The following is a 21,042-nucleotide window of genomic DNA, read 5'->3' on the forward strand; positions in this document are numbered from 1 at the left end:
TTGAACCCCAGGGGGGCAGAAGTTGCAGTGAGCCAAGATCATGCCACTGCACTCCAGCCTGGGTGACAGAGTGAGACTATCTCAAACCAACAACAAAAAATAAAAATAAAAAAAAAAGAGAGAAAGGAGTAGGAGTCAGTATTGCCTTAGAAGATAACAGAATCAGTGACATAGTAGACTAAGTTTTGCAGGCAGTATTACTGGAACATAAAAGAGCCATTCAGCTTGTAGAAGGGGAGAAAAAATTTCAAAGAAGAGCTAATACCTGAACTAAAATTGAATATGAGGGATTTAGTGTTCTAAACACCTAACAGTATGCCCAGAAGCAAGAGACAATGGAGAGTACAGGAAGGTCAACAGTTTAATATGATCAGAATGAAAGACCTGGAAAGCTAGCTCTCTCCTCACTGGAGTTTAGTCATGGCTGTACTATTCACAGGACTATTTTAACCTACCAGAAAATCTAATTCTCAATCTTTAAAATAAAGACAATAATTCCTTTCATTAGTGTTCTTACAAAAACTAAATGAGATAATATTAACAAGTACTTCTTGGCTGGCCGTGGTGGCTCATGCCTGTAATCCCAGTGCCTTGGGAGACTAGGGCAGGAGGATTGCTTGAGCTCAGGAGTTCCAAGACTGGCCTGGACAACTTAGTGAGACCCTATCTCTACAAAATAAATATAAAAATAAAAAACTTAGCCAGGCATAGCAGCACTCGCCTGTAGTCCCAGCTACTTGGGAGATGGAGGCAGCAGGGTTGCTTGAGCCCAGGCAGTTGAGGCTACAGTAAGCCGTGATTGTGCCACTCTGCACTTCAGCCTAGGGCAAAAAAGCAAGACCCTGTCTCAAAAAAAAAAAAAAAAAAATGAATAAAATCTCAGGATAAATAACGATTATCCAAGAAAAGATAACTGGCAACTTGTGGTAGTCCATGGTCACACTTCTAGCTCAAAAAACCTTAAGAAAAGAAAACCTCTGACACTCTATCTGCTTTATCATCAGACATATCTGTTGCTTTAGTAAACTTACACTTATTGCCTATGGGGTACCCTTGTTTTTACTCCATTTTAGAGATGAGGAAGTTATAGCTTGGATACACTAACTGACTTGCTCAAATGTCCTTCTGCTAAGGTAGGGCTGGATTTGGAAGCTACGTCTCCTGACTTCAATACCCTTTTAATTGTATCAAGCTGCCTCTGGTAATTTATAGGTTATTAAACAAACAAAAAGGGTTCCAAGTACAAAACTGGCAAGCACTGTCTCTCAAGTATTTCTTATCAGTATTGCTCTGGACATATGGATACTTGTGCCTTTTCAGCTACTCATTTATAACACTGTAAATAGCACAAGCAAGAGCAGCCTGGCAAGGTGGCTCATGCCTGTAATCCCAGCACTTTGGGAGGCTGAAGAAGGTGGATCACTTGAACCCAGGAGTTTGAGACCAGCTTGGACAACATGGCGAAACCCCGTCTCTATAAAAAATACAATACAAAAATTAGCCAGATGTAGTGGCGCATGTCTGTGGTCCCGGCTACTCAGGAGTCTGAGGTGGGAGGATTGCTTCAGCCCAGGAAGCAAAGGTTGCAGTCAGCCAAGATCATGCCACTGCAATCTAGTCTGGGCAACAAAGTGAGAACCTGTCTTTAAAAAAAAAAAAAAAAAAAGCTACAAAGCAAACACTCATTAGCTGTATCACTTTATGAAAACAAAACCAATAGTTAATACAATTTCTCAGAGGATTTTGTTACATCTCCATTCAGAACAGTAATGAAATATATCTTACAAGATATGCATGTACTTTAACCCTTTACTTCAAGAAGTCGCAGTGCAATGCCATCAATATATTCATTAATAGTGACAGCACTGTAACTGATGGCTCTGAATAGTCCCCAGATAATGAGATTTCATGATACTCAAATATCAAGGCCAAGTTCCTGATTCATCTCTTTTGTCAGTAGCTTTTCTCTCCTACTGCAATTAGCCATCTGACATCTGTTTCATTAGTTCATGGCAATAAAGAATCTGATTTGACAAAGAGGCAGCTCTCCAGAATCTGTTATCAGAGTAGTAGAGTCAATTCGTTGTGCTCAATGTTAAATCTAGTTTGCGTGGAAAAGAAATTTCTAATTTGAATACTAACTAACCCACTGTTTTTGATCTCCAAGGCTTATATATCTGCCCGTCAAGAACCTGTAACACTTGTATATTATTTTATGCTAAAGATGTCCACAGATACTTATTTCCAAGGAGGAAAAGTCAATGCTTGTATTTAGTTATGAGGCTAGGTTAACTGTATTAAAGAAAATCAAGTGCTGCTGGAAATTTCAAATTTCAAGCAATTCAAGCAAAAATCAACTTGTTCCCTTTTCTTGAATTGCATATTATGATTTAACTGTTTAATTCTCTATCTTCTTAACCCTCAATGTGAAGAAGTCAGAGAAAACCCTAATAATAATATTTTAAAGACCCAAATTAATGTTGAATAGAAAAGTAACATTATAATACAGGATGCCAATCCTGAATCCTGAATGTTCCAGGAAATTTGCATGTCAAAGTATTTTACTATCTGTTGCTCCCTACTACAGTTAACAACATGCTCTCACACACGAATGTTAGCATCTAATTACATACAGAACACTTTACATAGAAAGTAACACATGTAAAAGATTAACAGATCACATTACTCTCTAAAATAGTTAATAAAAACAATTTATGAAAAATTAATTCAAACTAATTAATTGTTCCCTTTTCTTTCTCACTTATAATTTATTTTGCAGATTCCAGATTGCATTGTAAGGCAATACAATTTTTTTAAACAAGGATGCATATAAATAATGTTACATTAAATAAAAATTAAATTAAAAGCATATTTTCTAATATTGAGTGTATGATATTTATCAAATGTTATTTGTGGTTGGAAGAAGAAGAAATTGAAAGATGGATAATTCACAGTGATCAAACAATAAAGACTGATAGCATGAGGAAGGTAGCAGATACCCTTTGATTTGTATATTAACTGTGAAATAATGTAAATTGCCAATCTAATCTCATAGATGATATTTTAAGCAGGCATTTGTGAAAAAAAGACACCACTCTTTACCTTGGCATATGCCTAGAAATCATGATATAACACTAATAACTGTAAAGTTTCCCTGCATTTTGACCATGAACTCTGTATCAAATAAGCCATACAGGGTTATTTGATAAACACAACCAATAATACATCTAAAGAGGAGATACCAAACTTCAAACTTCTCTAAAAATGTAAGAGTAAATTTATGCTGACTTCTATAAAATAGACATTCAACAGTGTCTTCCAATCTGCCTAGGAAATGCACAAATGTAATTATTCAAAGGACACCTGAAGAACAAATACTGTAACTTAAAACTGAGTCTAGTTATAATAAAAATATAATAATTTTGCTTGACTTCTAATAATTCAAAATGACTATCTGTGAGATGACTTTGAAGGCTTTGGTCTCTTTTAAAAGCTATCTAGGAAAATTTTAAATGATGCCTTTAAAAAAATTTTTTAGCATAAACATAGATATTTAAGGTCATTAAACTGAACAAAGAGTTGTACTCAAGGTGGAGATTTATTTTCAAAACAATTCAGTCTATGCCTCAAAAAGACTCATATTCAGTTATAAGATTCAGGATAAGAAATCTCTTAGTATAGAAGTCAATTGAAGATTTAAGAACTGAGACATGCTCCAAAAACTACAATGTTGTGACTGCAAGACATGTTATTTCTACAGCATTTCTCAAAAGAGAGAGAAAATCATTTAAAATCAGTTTCTCACTAGATGATTCAACAATCCAAGCTTTGGATTCAGATATCCAATTCACCAGAAATCTTACTTTTATATACCTTTGATCAGCATAAGCTTGTAATTTGAAATTTTCAGCAGTACTTTATTTCCATTTATAGAGTAGGCCTATCCTCATAACTTTAAACACAAGCATTGATTTTTTTTTCCTCCTTGGAAAGAAGTATCTGTGGATATCTTTAGCATAAAATAATAGTCCTATTAAGGAGCTTCCTTGGCATAGTAACTCCCTTCACAATGATTTCAGCTACGGAAATCATTACATGCTAGGGGTGCTTGCCACTGTACTCTGTATACTTAGGTTATGCAAATTAACTAGATTTAAAATTAATAAACCAACTTTACTTGCCAAGAATGACTTATTTTGGAATCCCCAGGTTGTTTTGTATTCCTACAATGTTAATGTCCTACTGTGAAGGTTCAGTATGTGCTGTTAAATTTGACATTTGATCTAAATAGTGAACGTTTTTTCATGTCAGCAATAAGACCCATCACTCATGTTATCATTTTTCCATTAAACTTACTACTATAGAGTAACATTTCTATCCCAGATGTGACATTTATTATCAGAGTGGTTTTTATTTCTAGCACACTGAATAACTATTAACCTGCAGCCACATACTTTCACCACTAGATGAAGCTTGAGCATAGGTGATGTGAAATGTGGAGTGCAGTCTTAAAGTGGAATAAAGGTACTAGGAGAAGACAATGGAGAAGACAGAGAAAGTTTGATGTTAAGAACAGATTTTGATTTAGCAATATTATGGGGGCAAAACTGCCACATAGCAAAAGCTCAGAATGCCTCTTAATTGTCAATAAAATGATGCTATTTCAATTAATGAAATTCCTCTTACTGATGATTAATTTCATAATGCAGAGGAGGTAAGTTAGCTAGTATGGTGAATAAAAACAAACAGAGTCAGTTGCAAACTATGTTACTTGCAAATTACTTGACTTTGTGCAAGTGGCTTAAACTTCTGAGACTCGGTTTCTTTATTAAAAAATGGAAACACCAGACTAATAGTAAAACCTAAGAGATGGGCAGCTTAGGAGGGCATTAGTTCCCCCATAATGTTTAATAGGACTCTCTTAAGACATCCCTAGAAATCCTAGAATATTAGCTTAAAAGGTATACTTGTTCAGGAAAACATACTGTAAGGCACAGCTGGTATCCACAACTAATATTTTCCCAATCAAAAGGACTTAAAAGTTCTGCTGCCACTGGCCAAGCCTATAACGATCCCTAAAGTTCTTTTTTTTTTTTTTTTTTTTAAAGAGCGTATCTTGCTCTGTCACTGAGGCTAGAATGCAGTGGCATGATCACAGCTCACTGCAGCCTTGAACTCCTGGGATCAAACAATCCTGCCTCAGTCTCCGAATGGCTAGGAATACAGGCGCATTTCACCACACCTGGATAATTTTAAAAATTTTCTGTAGAGGCAGTGTCTCACTATGTTGTCCACGATGGTCTCAAAGTTCTAGGCTCAAGCCATCCTCCCACCTTGGCCTCCCAGAGTGCTGGGATTACAGGCATGAGCCACCATGGCCAGCCCATGATTCTTTAAAGTTCTAGCTTTTCTTTGTATGCAATACTTTTCCATGGGTAGGTAACATAGTTAGATGCATTAACTCCTGAAAACTATAATTAAAGCTGATAACCAAAATGTTAAATACTGACTATATATACACTGTTATATTTGTCTCTTGGAAATCACTCACAAAACCCAGACAATGAACAGGGAAAAGTGATGAGAAATGAACTGGAGATGTTGAGTAGGTAGTGTAGAAGAAGCAGGATAATGAATTATAACATAGTCAAAAAGGGGAATGCCTATTTAGATATTCCCCAAAATCTAAACTTACTGCCTCTGCCTCTTGTTCTTTAACACTGTTGACAAACCTTTAATAACAACCAAGACAAGACTTTCTATCCAGTCTACTGGATTAAATACACAAAGAAAAGGATAGCTTACTAATTGACAAGTTTATATGTGATATTGCAGTATTTCTTTTAACTTAGCAAAGTGGAATACACGGAACCATCTTTCCAAAAAATATACCTGTTGAAGTCCATTAAGTACCTATCCGGAAATACATCTTGCAAAGTTCTCTATCTTGTATTTCCTAAACATCTTGTGCTTATGTAAAAGTGAAAGTTGCTAAGATTTATCTAATATATAACAGTAAACATAAAAAGATTTTAATATAAGAAAATGCTTTTATTTCTAATCTCAACCTCTTCTTATGAATTATTGATCCAAACTGATGACTTCATTAAATATGTCATCTAATATTTACTAAACAGTAATGAATGTTACTTTTACTCTTCCTCTGAGGGGTTTCTAGGGAAACACAATTGATAGTCACAGTAAATATGGTCTTCTCAAATGGTTTTCCCACTTCAACTATTCTGTTTAAAAAAACAAAAAACAAAAAACAAAACCCAGGTACTTAAGTCTGCAAAGATAGCAAAAGACACTATTTTAACAAATCAGTTAGATATGATTTATTTTACTCTCTTACAAAAAAGTATATACATTGTGATACCAATTTCGATTTTTAAAATATGCATAAAGAATGGAAAAATATACATTAAAATGTCAGCAGTAATTTTCCTTATTTCCATTTTTCTTTTTCTTTTTTTGGAATTTTCAACAGAGAATGTGAATTACTTTTATATAATTAGGAAAAATGCTTACATTAATATTATTGCTTATTTTAGGTGAGAAAACACATAACCTGTCACAAAGATATTTTTATAAAAGTATGATGTTGCACATTGATAAAATATATCAATTTGATTTCAAAGAAAATAAAGTCTGAAGATTTCAACTTTCTCAAAATGTGGAGAAGTTGTTTCCCTGTATAAGGACTCACTCTACTGGTGAAATAGAGAATATACTTAATCTGACATTTCTGAAGTAACTGCATATTTTCCATAAACACTAGAGGGCAGGGTTTTGACGATAAAACTCAACTTCATTTGTATTTGTGTGTGTGTGTGTAAATATTTCACTTATATTTGGGTATATATATCATTTATATTTGTACACATGTACACATTATTTTGTACAAATACAAAATGTATATACACATTATTTTGTATAATAAACTCTTGGGCTCAAGCAATCCTTTTGCCTCAGCTTCCCAGTAGCCAGGACTACATAATATATATATGCACTATTTTGTATTTATACACATGTATGTGTATATATATTCTGTATTTATATGCAAATATATACACGTATACAAACACAAATATAAATACACATCTTTTATATTTTGTATTCATTTGTGCATATACAACATATATTTTGTATACATTTCAAAACCATTTTCAGAGATTAATAAGTACATAATCTAAGGCTCTAATATGACACCATTTCATATTAAAACTGGATCCACTAGGCTGGGTGCAGTGGCTCATGCCTGTAATCCCAGCACTTTGAGAGGCCAAGGTGGGCAGGCTGCTTGAACTCAGGGGTTTGGGACCAGCCTGGGCACATGGCAAAATCCTGTCTCTACAAAAAATACAAATATTATCTGGCATGGTGACAAGCCTATAGTCCCAGCTCATTAGGGGGCGGAGGCAGGAGGATCACTTGAGCCTGGGAGGTGGAGGTTGCAATAAGCTGAGATCGCACCACTGTACTCCAGCCTGGATAACAGAATTAGACCAGACCTTGTCTCAAAAAACCCAAAAACAAAAAAATGTAATTACTAACTGATATGGTTTGGCTGTGTCCCCACCCAAATCTCATCCTGAACTGCAGTTCCCATAATCCCCACATGCCATGGGAGGGACCCGGTAGAAGGTAACTGAATGATGGGGGTAGTTACTCCCATGTGGCTGTTCCACTAATAGTATGTGAGTCTCTTGAGACCTGATGGTTTCATAAAGGGCAGTTCCCCTGCACATGCTCTCTTGCCTGCTGCCACATAAGATGTGCCTTTGCTCCTCCTTCATCTTTTGTCATGATTGTGAGGCTTCCCTCCTCATATGGAACTGTGAGTCAATTAAATCTCTTTCCTTATATATAAGGTATATCTTTATTAGCAGTGTGAGAACAGATTAATACAGTAAATTGGTACTGGTAGAGTGGGGTGCTGCTGTAAACATACCTGAAAATGTGGAAGCGACTTTGGAACTAGGTAACAGGGAGAGGCTGGAATAGTTTGGAGGGTGCAGAAGACAAGAAAATGTGGGAAAGTTTGCAACTTCCTAGAGACCTGTTGAACAGCTTTGACCAAAATGCCAATATTGATATGGACAATGAAGTCCAGATTGAGGTGGTCTCCGACAGAGATGAGGAACTTATTGGGAACTGGAGCAGAAAAGGTGATTTCTGCTATGCTTTAGCAAAGACACTGGGAGCATTTTGCCCCTGCCCTAGAGATCTATGGAACTTTGAACTTGAGAGATGATTCAGGGTATCTGGTGAAAGAAATTTCAAAGCAGCAAAGTGCTTAAGAGTTGACTTGGGTGCTCTTAAAACCATTCAGTTTTGGCTGGCGGCGGTGGCTCACGCCTGTAATCCCAGCACTTTGAGAGGTCGAGGTGGGTGGATCACGAGGTGAGGAGATCAAGACCATCCTGGCTAACATGGTGAAACCCTGTCTCTACCAAAAATACAAAAAAAATTAGCTGGGCGTGGTGGTGGGTGCCCATAGTCCCAGCTACTTAGGAGGCTGAGGCAGGAGAATGGCATGAACCTGGGAGGTGGAGCTTGCAGTGAGCCAAGATCACGCCACTGCACTCCAGCCTGGGTGACACAGCGAGACTCTGTCTCAAAAAAAAAAAAAAAAGCATTCAGTTTTATTCATTCACAAAGACATGGTTTGGAATTGGAACTTACATTTAAAAGGGAGCAAAGCATAAAATCTCGGAAAATTTGCAGCCTGACAACGTGGCAGAAAAGAAAAAACAATTTTCTGAGGTGAAATTCAAGCCAGCTGCAGCAATTTGCAGAAATAATGAGGAGCCAAATGTTAACTGCCAAGACAATGGGGAAAATGTCTCCAGGGCATGTCAGAGGTCTTCATAGCAGCCCTTCCCATCACAAGCTGGGAGGCCTAGGAGAAAAAAATGGTTTCACAGGCCTTGCTGCTTTGTGCAGTCTCAGGACTTGGTACCCTGTGTCCCAGGTGTGGCTAAAAGGGGTCAATGTACGTCCCAGGCTGTTGCTTCAGAGGGTGCAAACCCCAAGCCTTGGTGGCTTACATGTGTTGTTGGGACTGCAGGTGCACAGCAGTCAAGAACTGAGGTTTGGGAACTTCCACCTATATTTCAGAGGATGTATGGAAATGCGTAGATGTTCATGCAGAGGTGTGCCGCAGGGGTGGAGCCCTCACGGAGAACCTCTTCGCTAGGCCGTGCAGAAGGCAAATGTGGGGTGGGAGCTCCCACACAAAGTCTCCCGTGGGGCACTACCTAGTGGAGCTGTGAGAAGAGGGCCACCAGAATGGTAGATCCACTGACAGCTTGTACCATGTGCCTGGAAAAGCTGCAGACTCTCAATGTCAGCCTGTGAAAGCAGCCAGGAGGGAGACTGTACTCTGTAAAGCCACAGGGGCAAAGCTGTCCAACATCATGGAAACCAACCCCGTGCTTCAGTATGACCTGGATGTGAGATATGGAGTCAAAGGAGATTATTTTGGAGCTTTAAGATTTGACTGCACTACTGAATTTCGGACTTGCATGGGCCTGTAGTCCCTTTGTTTTGGCCAATTTCTCCCATTTGGCATGGGTGTATTTATAATGCTTGAACCACCACTGCATCTTGGAAGTAATTAACTTGCTTTTGCTTTTACAGGTTCATAGGCAGAAAGGACTTTCCTTGTCTCAGATGAGACTTTGGACTGTGGACTTATGTGTTAATGCTGAAATCTGGGGGACTATTGGGAAGGCATGATTGGTTTTGAAAGGTGAGGACATGAGATTTGGGAGGGGTCAGGGGCATAATAACATGGTTTGGCTGTGGCCCACCCAAATCTCATCTTGAATTGCAGTTCCCATAATTCCCATGTGTTGTGGGAGGGACCCTGTGGGAGGTAATTAAATTATGGGGGTGGTTACCCCCATGCTGCTGTTCTCATAATAGTGAGTGAGTCTCACAAGATCTGACAGTTTTATAAAGAGCAGTTCCCCTGCACATGATCTCTTGCCTGCCATCATTTAAGATGTGCCTTTGTTCCTTCTTGGCCTTCCACCACAATTGTGAGGCCTTCCCAGCCATGTGGAACTGTGAGTCAATTAAAACTCTTTCTTTTATAAATTACCCAGTCTTGGGTATGTCTTTATTAGACAGCATGAAAACAGACTAATACACTAATAAATACATTGAAAATTGAGGCCCTTTATTAAATTGATTCTAATTTAATACAAAATGCAAAGATAATTTTTTAAAAAATTAGTTAAATGCCCTCAGAATAGCAGATCTTTAACAGAATACTAAAACCTTCTCTAACCCCAAAGGCTTCTTACATTTACAAGGTTAATGAATCGTGATGGTGGTAAAATAGAAGGTGAAAGGGAAAATGATACTCTAGGAAGAGAGAACAGCAAGAGTAAAATCATGACATCTCAAAATTGCATAGTTTATGCAGGTAATGTCAAGCTAATCCGGTATGTGACTACAATATAGGGTGCAGTAGGGAAATAGGTGAGGTTGGAAAAGTAGGGTAGAGTCATTTGGGGAAGGACTGTTCTGCTATACTCAAGAGTTGGACTTTATTCTAAAGGCAATAGGAAAGCTATTGGCTTTTAACCAATAGAGGGCTAGATCTCTTTTTGTTAATGGAAAGACAGCAGTTCAGTTATACCTTGGTATCCACTGGGAGACTGGTTCCAGGATTCCCACAAATACCAAAATCCACGGATGTTCAAGTCCCTTATATAAAATGGCATGGCATTTGCCTATAGCATATGCACGTCCTCCCATCTACTTTAAATCATCTCTAGATTACTTATAATGCCTAATACAAAGTAAATGCTGTGTAAATAGTTGTTATACTGTTTTTTATGTGTATTACTTTTTATTGTTGTATTTTAATTTTTTTCCCCAAATATTTTTTATCCATGGTTGGTTGAATTAAAGGATGTGGAGCCCATGGATACAGAAGGCAGACTGTATATAAGGTGAATTAGAAGAGTGAAAACTTAGAGGAAAGAAGGCCAAGAAGTCAAGTACACCAGCCTTAAACAGTACAAAAACAGTGAAAATGCTAACAGGAAGCCTTCTAATGACATTTAAAAAGTTAGGAAGGAATGACTTCATGAATGGACAAATACAATGAATAAGAATTTCAAGCCCTGGTGAGTGAAATAGGTGGATACTGATGGCTTCAAAGCAAAGACTGGAGTTTTAATCACTCTAAGTGCAAAATGTTTTCTGAAATCCAGGTAGCAAGGTCTATTAAACAGCAAGAAATGTGTAGCTAGAATTCAGGGAAGTGAGATATAAATATAAGGAAAAAATATGATTTCTTTTTGGTGATTTTTGAAATGAGTCTCATTACCTTAGACTTATACCTGCTATTAAAGTAAACTTCTAATTGAGTGGTACCCATGTAAACTACGGGATGGCATTGTAATGTTAGGCTTAACTCTTAGTCAATTTAGATTATTATTTATCCACCTCAAAAACACAGAACTAAAATTTGTTGGAAAGCATATGACTTTATGTTTCATATACAGATAGCAATTAAAACATTAAAAATATATATATACACATAACACACATATATATAAATTCACATTTCATTTGAAGTCAAGCCAAAATTTTAAAACATACATTTATAAGACAAAAAAAATTGGGAGTTTACTAATAATGAAGGCCAGTAGTACCAATGGTTATTAATAACTATAACTGGTATAACTTCACATTTATAAAGTCTCTCAAGTAAATGTTTTTATCTCTACAATCTGTCCATGAGGTAGGCTAGAGGTGGTAGTAACAACAATAGTATTAGAATAACATACATAAATTTAATATAATTTAGTTTCCTGTCTTCACGTCCCCCCAAATTTCTAGAATAAACTAGAGATCTGAGACGTTCTTATTTTGGAATTTATATTTAAAACTGTAACTTTCCTGGCATGAATAAACTAGATTAGAACACTACTGAATTTTCTAAAATTCTCTGAAACATGGAAAATATAGACCAAAGAAATTTAATACTGTTCCACTATGAAAAGTATCCAATCTGGTCCAGACATATAAATTGGGTACCATAAATGCTTGCTAATTATAACACAAAGTTAAAATCCTAAGGAAATGTCCAATCCAATTATTATGTTCTTATAAGTCTGACCATGTATGAACCTAGTAAAACTTTCAAATTGTTGGCATTAATTTTGCCTTTATAAACGGTTTTAAATCAAATTCCATTCCAAAGGACAAATACTCATCAAAGGTTCTTAGTTCTGAGATAATCCCCTGAATTTGTTTTTAGAAAACAAAGCATTACCTAGATATAGAATTTTAAATATTATTCTCATGTACCTAAAGGCTGAGCCTACAAGCTGAAAAGTCCTGTGTTTTATAAAGACTGGAGCCTCAACATATTCACAATCAGCCTCTTGCTTCTACATATTTTAGTATTTTCAAGTGTTGAAATGCATTTAAAAAATAAACAGGAAACAGGAATACTTACTTGAACCTGGCAGGCGAAAGAGGAGTAGGAGGAAACATTCCTGGTTCAAAAGAATCAAAATAAGTCACTGTCCAAGAAAAGCTGCAACAGGAGAATCCAGCAGTTAGGGATATTATAAGTAGAGTCCAGAATCCTTAACAGGAAAAGAGGGGGGAAAAAAGTAAATTATTAACACCAAAACAATTTAAATTAAACCAGTATTCTCATGTTCATATCATGTATATTTCTCATCTTCGAAATTATATGGACCTGATATTATAACAGATTTGAACTTACTGCAAGCTAACTTATGTAGAAATAAGTATACATTATTAAGGCACAACTAGAAGTCATATCATTGAATATTTTAATTAAATGATAAATGTGAAAAAAGGGTAAATTCAACAAGAACATAACATCTTCAGTTTTATGAAATTCAACTACAGAAAACATGGTTATAACATTTCACTAGACTCTTAAGATGTCTTGAGGCCAGAAAAGGTGGCTCATGCCTGCAATCACAATGCTTTGGGAGACTGAGGTGGGAGGATGGTTTGGGGCCAGGAGTTTGAGGTTGCAATGTGCCTCAATTGCACCACGGCACTCCAGCCTGGGAAACAGAATGAAACCCTGTTTCAAAAAAGAAAAAGAGGTCATCAGATTTTTCATTTAATTTCATAAATCATACCTTGCTATCTTTATTATTTACAGTACTAAGTGATTCCCTTCATTCCACACCATGCACTTTCGAAACATGCCTCAATTTGGGGGTATCTCTTCTTTACAGTTTTCTTATGAACATCATAAACCTATTCTGATTCTTTAACCTTGCTAAGTATATGAACAACAGTTGCCTCCTGATTTACAAATGTGTGGGACCCTAGATTTTATTTGCACTGAGTTTGGAACTGTATTTTCTCACAGAAGTCAAGTCAAAAGAACAATAGTATAATGGACTTAAGGAAAAAGCGTGGAGAAGAAGAATAGGAGACATAAAGGAAAAAGAAAGGAGTAAGTTAAACGTTTTCAGATACTATTCATAACCCATTAATAATAATAAAAGAGGCCGGGCGCGGTGGCTCAAGCCTGTAATCCCAGCACTTTGGGAGGCCGAGACGGGCGGATCACGAGGTCAGGAGATCGAGACCATCCTGGCGAACACAGTGAAACCCCGTCTCTACTAAAAATACAAAAAACTAGCCGGGCGAGGTGGTGGGCGCCTGTAGTCCCAGCTACTCGGGAGGCTGAGGCAGGAGAATGGCGTAAACCCGGGAGGCGGAGCTTGCAGTGAGCTGAGATCCGGCCACTGCACTCCAGCCTGGGCGACAGAGCAAGACTCCATCTCAACAAAAAAAAAAAAAAAAAAAAAAAAAAATAATAATAATAATAATAATAATAAAAGAACAATGAATGTTCTTGTGGTTATAGGAAGACAGGAAATACTGATATTTAAGTGGCCAACTCCTTTTAGTAAGAAGTACAGTTTTATTTTGATGTCAAGTTTTCAAAAATTTTATAAATTAACTCACTTATTCATCCAGTCAATCTGTATTGAGGGGCTACTATGTGTTGGTTATTGTGCTAGGTGATGGGGATATAGCGGTGAGCAAAATAAAAAAGATAGCTGTCTTCATGAAGTAATTCTAGTGGGACAGAAATAAAACATGTAAATAAATTAACGAGATAACTATATACTGTGATAACTATTTTTAATAAATAAAATGTTACCACTTTAAGGAGGTAACATCAGAATTCAAATTGAAAATGTGAGCATATTTTTCTTGGAAGAATAATAGTTAATTCTAAAATTCAAATGAAATAATAAGCAAAAATAGAGACTACTCCAACCAGATATTGAAATATTATAGGAACTGAATACCTAAAACAGTGCGTACTGATACACAAACAGATGACAGGGCCGGGTGTGGTGGCTCATGCCTCTAATCCCAGCACTTTGGGAGGCCGAAGCAAGAGGATTAGTTGAGGTCAAGAGTTTGAGACCAATCTGGCCAACATGGCGAAACCACCTCTACCAAAAATACAAAAATTAGCTGGGCATGGTGGTACATGACTGTAACCCCAGCTACTCGGGAGACTGAGGCAGGAGAATCACTTAAACCCAGAAGCAGAAGTTACAGTGAGCTGAGATAGCACCACTGCACTCCAGCCTGGGTGACACAGTGAGACTCTTTCTCAAAAACAAACAAACAAACAAACAAAACGAAGCAGAATACAAGATTTGCAAGAAGGCGGAGGAAGGCCCAAATAGATTAATAAAAAATGTTACTAATTCAATGGGGTGACCACTTACAAAAAGGAAAAGAAACTGGATCCATACCAGGTACCCTATATCAGACTAAATTCTAAAATGTACCAAATAATCTAAATATAAAATTGTAGAGGGAATCCCTGGAAAAGTCATTTATAGCCTTGGAGGGATAAAGGCCTTTCTAACCGTGATACAAAAATTCATGACCCATCTAAGACACAGAATTTCTACTATATAGAGTCAGCCCTTCCTATCCACAAGTTCCATATCTGGAATTCAACCAACCTTGGATGAAAAGTATTTGGAAAAAAAAATAAAAGTAACAATACAACAATAAAAATAATGTCTATCAAAACCAATACAGTATAACAACTATTTACATAACATTTACATTATATTAGGTATTACAGAGAGTAAATGGGAGGATGTGCATAGGTCATACACAAATTATCCAATTTCATATAAAGGACTTGAGGATCTAGATTTTGTTATCCACCGGGGATAACAATTTCTGGAACCAATTCCTCACAGATATTCAGGGACAACTGTATACAGGTAAACACACATACTACTATATATGCATAGCAACATAAAATGTCAAATTGAATGACAAAAAATTTTTAAATAAAACATACCTTTGCAACTTACAGCACAAGGGAAAATTTCCTGTTAATACAAGTAATTCCTAGAAACCAATAAAAAAAAAGACCAGCAATCCAAAACCCAAATATAAAAAGTTAAATGCAATTGCAGAATAAAAACTATAAATATTAAAACATGAACAGATGCTCAATTCAATACCATTAATAATCAGAGAAATTAGGTATCATTTTTTCATCATCAACTGACAAAAATCAAAAAGTTGGATAACATTCTCTGATGCTGAGGCTGTGAATAAACAGAAACTCTTCATGTGTGGCTGTTTTGGAGAGTAAATTGTTATAATTTCTATGGAGAGCAGTTTGGCAGTATCTGCTAAAATGATGCACGTATATGTTCTTTACTCCAGTAATTTTATATGTCTTTAGGACAACATATCTCTGTATAATGTACAATTATACATATATATCTTTGTATATTATAATATACAAACCTCTATAAAATGACATATATACAAGATTGTTCTCTGTAGCTTTGTTTGTAATAACATAGATTGGAAACAACGTAAATAATCAGTAATGAAGGTAAAGAATTGGTTAAGTACAACCATACAATAGAATAATATGCAGCTAGAAAAATGAATGAGGAAGCTCTTTAGGTACTGATATGAAAAGATCCTGAAAATATACTGGTGAGCTCAAAACTGAAAGTTCAGAACAGTTCTCTGCATTTGTATAAATAAGGGGAAAATATGCATTATACACATACATATATGCATATGTTGTATATATGAAGAAATGTATATTGTACTTAGATATTTTAAAAACTTTCTGGAAGGATCTAAGAATTTCACATTGGTTCTCTGTGGAGGGAGGAAAGAGTGGTTGGGAGAAAAAAGTAAGCCTTTTCAGTCTATATTCGTTTATACTTTTTGAATTTTCACCCATATGACTATTCTACCTATTCAAAATAGAACTAAGTAAACTTGTAAAAAAATCAGTCGGGTAGTCCTTTTTGAACAGAGGAGCAGCAGGGCGGTTGTATCAGAATCTTTGTGGACTCGTTTTTAAACTGTGTCTGTAAAACAGGTTTCTGAAGAGTGTGTTCCACGCCTCAAGAATACAGCAAGGGGCCGGGCGCGGTGGCTCAAGCCTGTAATCCCAGCACTTTGGGAGGCTGAGACGGGCGGACCATGAGGTCAGGAGATCGAGACCATCCTGGCTAACACGGTGAAACCCCGTCTCTACTAAAAGTACAAAAAACTAGCCGGGCGAGGTGGCGGGCGCCTGTAGTGCCAGCTACTCGGGAGGCTGAGGCAGGAGAATGGCGTAAACCCGGGAGGCAGAGCTTGCAGTGAGCTGAGATCTGGCCAGTGCACTCCAGCCTGGGGGACAGAGCAAGACTCTGTCTCAAAAAAAAAAAAAAGAATACAGCAATAGTTGAGAACACTAGTGGATGACTTACGAATTATTGTATTTCCCGACTACACAAAATTATCCACCAGTCTTATTTTAGCAAGAAGCAGGTAAAAAGTACATGCAGTGGCCTGGTTGCAAATCTTGTGAAGCTCAGTTAACAGACTGAAAAAACTGTTAAAGTACAGACTCAGAAGAATTACTAATGGCAAGTGTGGTAAATTATTTCTCCTGATAGTTCCCTCCTCCCCCTCCCACCTCCCACCTGTTAAAGAGCTAATGGGCTCTGTGTTCACTACCCCAGAAGAGGGATGTGGCAAAGCAGAAAGAAGAAATAGCCTGTTTTCCTAATACTACATTGCACAGTATTTACGGAAACTAGCGTACAGATATAATCAGGGATAGGGGTGTAGATAAACAGAAAATGTCTTGAATGCACAGCAAAGACAATGAGTTGATTGGAGTACAGATAACATGTTTGTGGGGAACAGGGAAAAAGAGAGCGAGGGGCTTACCAACAAGTGAGAAAGATTTCCTTAGTTTAAATAAAGTATGTTGTATGCATGTTTGCACTTGTGTGTCAATGGGGAAAGGGAGTAGTGCTACAAGGGCTTCCTAAGCATCTAGAAAAGTCTACGCAAAACCATACATAGAGCATAGCTGTGTACATTATCTCGGTAGGTAAGTACAGAGCCACGGCTATGGAAGCCTCTGCCCTAAGCCTGGCATAGAAACACCACATGGTCATGCGGCTGGAAGTTGCTACATCTGAAAGACCATCCTGACCACAATAAAAGATATTTCAATAGTCACTTTAGCAAATGTCTTGAGGATTAGTCTGGACCTTCACCCCAATATCCTGGCACAGTATCCACCTCTAGCACCTCAACCCAAGCTGGAATTGGGTGAACACAACCTTAGAATCATATTCCTACCAACCCATCAGGATAGAGGGTCAAAAAAAAAATTGTAAGATTTAGTCTACAACTACAATTTATGGGTTGCTATATTGCCAAATAACTCTTATTTGCTATTATTTAGATAACTATGTCTAAAGAGGGGAGAAAATAATTGACAAGTCTAAAGAGGGGAGAAAATAATTGACAAGTTTACTCAAAGTTTAACATACTTCTCCAGAACAAAGATGGTAGTTAAGAAAAATAAAGTGTTTTGGGACTGCTATAGAATGATGAAACTTCTAGGTAAGTGAGGAAAGACACAAAATGGCATAATCAAATGTGAGGCTTTCTAAAGCCTGTTAAACTTTTTCACCTGAGTGCTTTAATAGGGTACCTGTCAAATTTAATACAAGAATATTCGTTTTTCCAAAATTACTATTCCACAATCTAAGTACTTACTTCGCATTGAGCATTTTAATTATTTTATGTTCATTTTAAACTAATCAAAAGCCACATTATGGGTAAGTCAGGTCACAATGATGGGGTAAAAAAAGTACATTGCAACATTGTGGTCTAGAAGTGTTTATGATTCGGGCAATTACCCAATTCATCTGCAAATAAGCAGAAAAGCCACAGAAATTGGTAACTCCCAACAACTAAATTTGTTACAAGTCAGTACCTGCAAAATCCTCATGCTAAAATGTTGACGTTTTATAAACTCATTTTAGAAAGAATTCACAACTTTAAAAAGGATATAAAATGAAAGTGTATTAAATGAAATTCTTCCTTCCTCAGTTTGCCAATTTCACTCCTAAAAGCGATCAAGAGTCTGTTGTGCATCTTTCCAAAAATTATATACATATCTAGGTAATATAGGTACATATATGGAGCTAGTTATATATAAAACATATATATATATATTCTCAGTTTATTTTCCACAAGTGGGATTCTCACCAGAAAAATGGTTCTGCATTTTGCTTTTTTCACATATTCTGGAGACCTTTTGTATCAGTACCCATAGCCACAGTACTGTTGTATATTTTTATTCTAGTTTTTCTCTATTACAAACAATACAAGAGAAACATTCTTGTATTTAGGGGTACAGTTGTATAAGGAGATAGATGTTACAAATTTCCAGAAGAACTGCTGCCAAACGCTGCAGGCTTTTAAAGAAATACACACATCCTTTGTTCTTCTCTACAGCTCAATATTCATCAGTTGATGAAATGATGTGTGCGCATATATATACCTGTTTAGATATATGTGTATATACAGATAAACATATACCTCTTTAGACATAGTCATCTAAATAACAGCAAATACGTATATGTATACACATAAACGTATATATACACGCACACACACATATATATACATATAGACGGAGTCTGGCTCTGTCCCCCAGGCTGGAGTGCAGTGGCGTGACCTCGGCTCACTGCAACCTTGGCCTCCCAGGTTCAAGCAATTATCTGGCTCAGCCTGCCAAGCAGATGGGATTACAGGCGCCTGCCAACGCACCTGGCTAATTTTTGTGTTTTAATAGAGACGAGGTTTCATCATCTTGACCAGGCTGGTCTTGAACTCCTGACTTCGTGTTCCACCCGCCTTGGCCTCTCAAAGTCCTGGGATTACAGGTGTGAGCCACTGCACTCGGCCGAAGTGATGTATATTAATTTTTATTTTTTTTTGAGAAGGAATCTCGCTCTGTTGCCAGGCTAAGTGCAGTGCTGCGATCTCGGCTCACTGCAACCTCCACCTCCCAGGTTCAAGTGGTTCTCCTGCCTCAATCTACAGAGTAGCTGGAACTAAGGTGCGAGCCACCACTCTCAGCTAATTTTTGTATTTTTAGTAGAGACGAGGTTTCACCATGTTGGCCAGGCTGATCTCGATCTCTTGACCTCATGATCCGCCTGCCTTGGGCTCCCAGTTTTGAGATTACAGGCATGAGCTACTGCATCTGGCCAATGAAATGATGTATGTTAATCTTTTCCATTAATTGAAACCTCTTAGGCTGTTCTCACCCAAAGCAAAAACAGGGATGGGTAGGAATTTCCTATCCCAATCCCTTTGTGGTAATTTTATACACACTTATCTAAGGGTATATTTGTTTTGGCTTATTTTTCAAAATAAGCTATTCTAGTTTCAGGGAATAGTTACTCCTCTAAAAATATGCTGGCAACTTTATTTCTACAAAACCTTCCAGCAAAAAAGGCTGTTATATGCTCTAAATATTTTCATTTTGTTTAACAGTTTAAGCTTGCAGGGATGAGGCAACCTTCAAGAAGTTTTATGAAGTTAGATGCAGAGGCACCAACTTACACATATTATATATAATCAGAATACACCAGAAAAAAAAAAAAAACAAAAAAAACTCTTATGGTTCCTATACTAGGGAAAGGTTTCTTATTAAAGAAGTGTTAGGCAATCAGTTGCACATACTTCATAAAACTTCATAACAATGGGATTAAATGTGACTGTATACTAGTAATTCCCAGGTCCTGTGAAAGAGTTTCTGACATTTGAAATATTTCAATAAACTGGTATACTTATATTATGAAATACAATGCAGTCATGAAGAAAATGAGGTAGATCAACGTATACTGATACAGAATATACTCCAAAAGGCATTTTAACAAGGCTGCAAAATATACATGATTCCAATTATATTTCTTCTCTAACAGTGAAAAAAACATGTATTTTAAGGGACTATACATATGTAAATAAACAGAAAAATATGTAAAAAGACACACAGGTAGATTGGTGAAAGCCTTTGCTCTGATTGTTGGAATTTTTCCTAGTGAGATTAAATTACTTATATAATACATTTTATGATACTAAAAATGAAAATACAATCATGCACTGTTTCATGACAGGGATATGTTCTGAGAAATGCATCATTAGGTGATTTTGTCATTGGTCGTACATCGTAAGAGTGTACTTACAAAAACCTAGGTGTACAGCCTACTACACACCTATAAGCTAAAAGTTATAGTCTATTATTCCAATGCTACAAACCTGTGTGGCATGTTACTATACCAAATACTGCAGGCAACTGTAACACAACAATAAGTATTTGTGTATCTAAACATATTTAGATATAGAAAGGGTACAGTAAAAATACTGTATAAAATATGGTACACCTGTATAAGGAACTTACATGGATGGAGCTTACAGGACAGGGAGTTGCTCTGGGTCCATCAGTGAACAAGTGACTGATGAGTGAAGGTGAAGGCCAACGACAGTACTGTCCACTACTACAGACTTTATAAACATTGTACACTTAGGCTACACTGTTTATTTAAACATTTTTCTCTCTTCATTAATAAATTAACCTTAGATTACTATAACTTTACTTTGTAAACTTTAAAATGTAACTTTTTTACCCTTTTCTAC

General features: G+C 36.7%; 1 protein-coding gene across 3 annotated transcripts in view; it reads right to left on the minus strand.

Moving 5' to 3' along the window:
- ARL6IP6 (ADP ribosylation factor like GTPase 6 interacting protein 6) overlaps positions 1 to 21,042 on the minus strand; it is a 44,979-nt gene that overhangs the window by 13,556 nt on the left and 10,381 nt on the right. For all 3 annotated transcript variants that reach the window (XM_033231470.1, XM_033231469.1, XM_033231468.1), the window contains exon 3: positions 12,488 to 12,620. In XM_033231470.1, coding sequence (XP_033087361.1) covers positions 12,488 to 12,620 — 133 coding nt within the window. The remainder of the gene's footprint in view (positions 1 to 12,487; positions 12,621 to 21,042) is intronic.

Source organism: Trachypithecus francoisi, unplaced genomic scaffold (assembly GCF_009764315.1).
Source record: "Trachypithecus francoisi isolate TF-2019V2 unplaced genomic scaffold, Tfra_2.0 Lachesis_group13, whole genome shotgun sequence".
Taxonomy (NCBI): Eukaryota; Metazoa; Chordata; class Mammalia; order Primates; family Cercopithecidae; genus Trachypithecus; species Trachypithecus francoisi.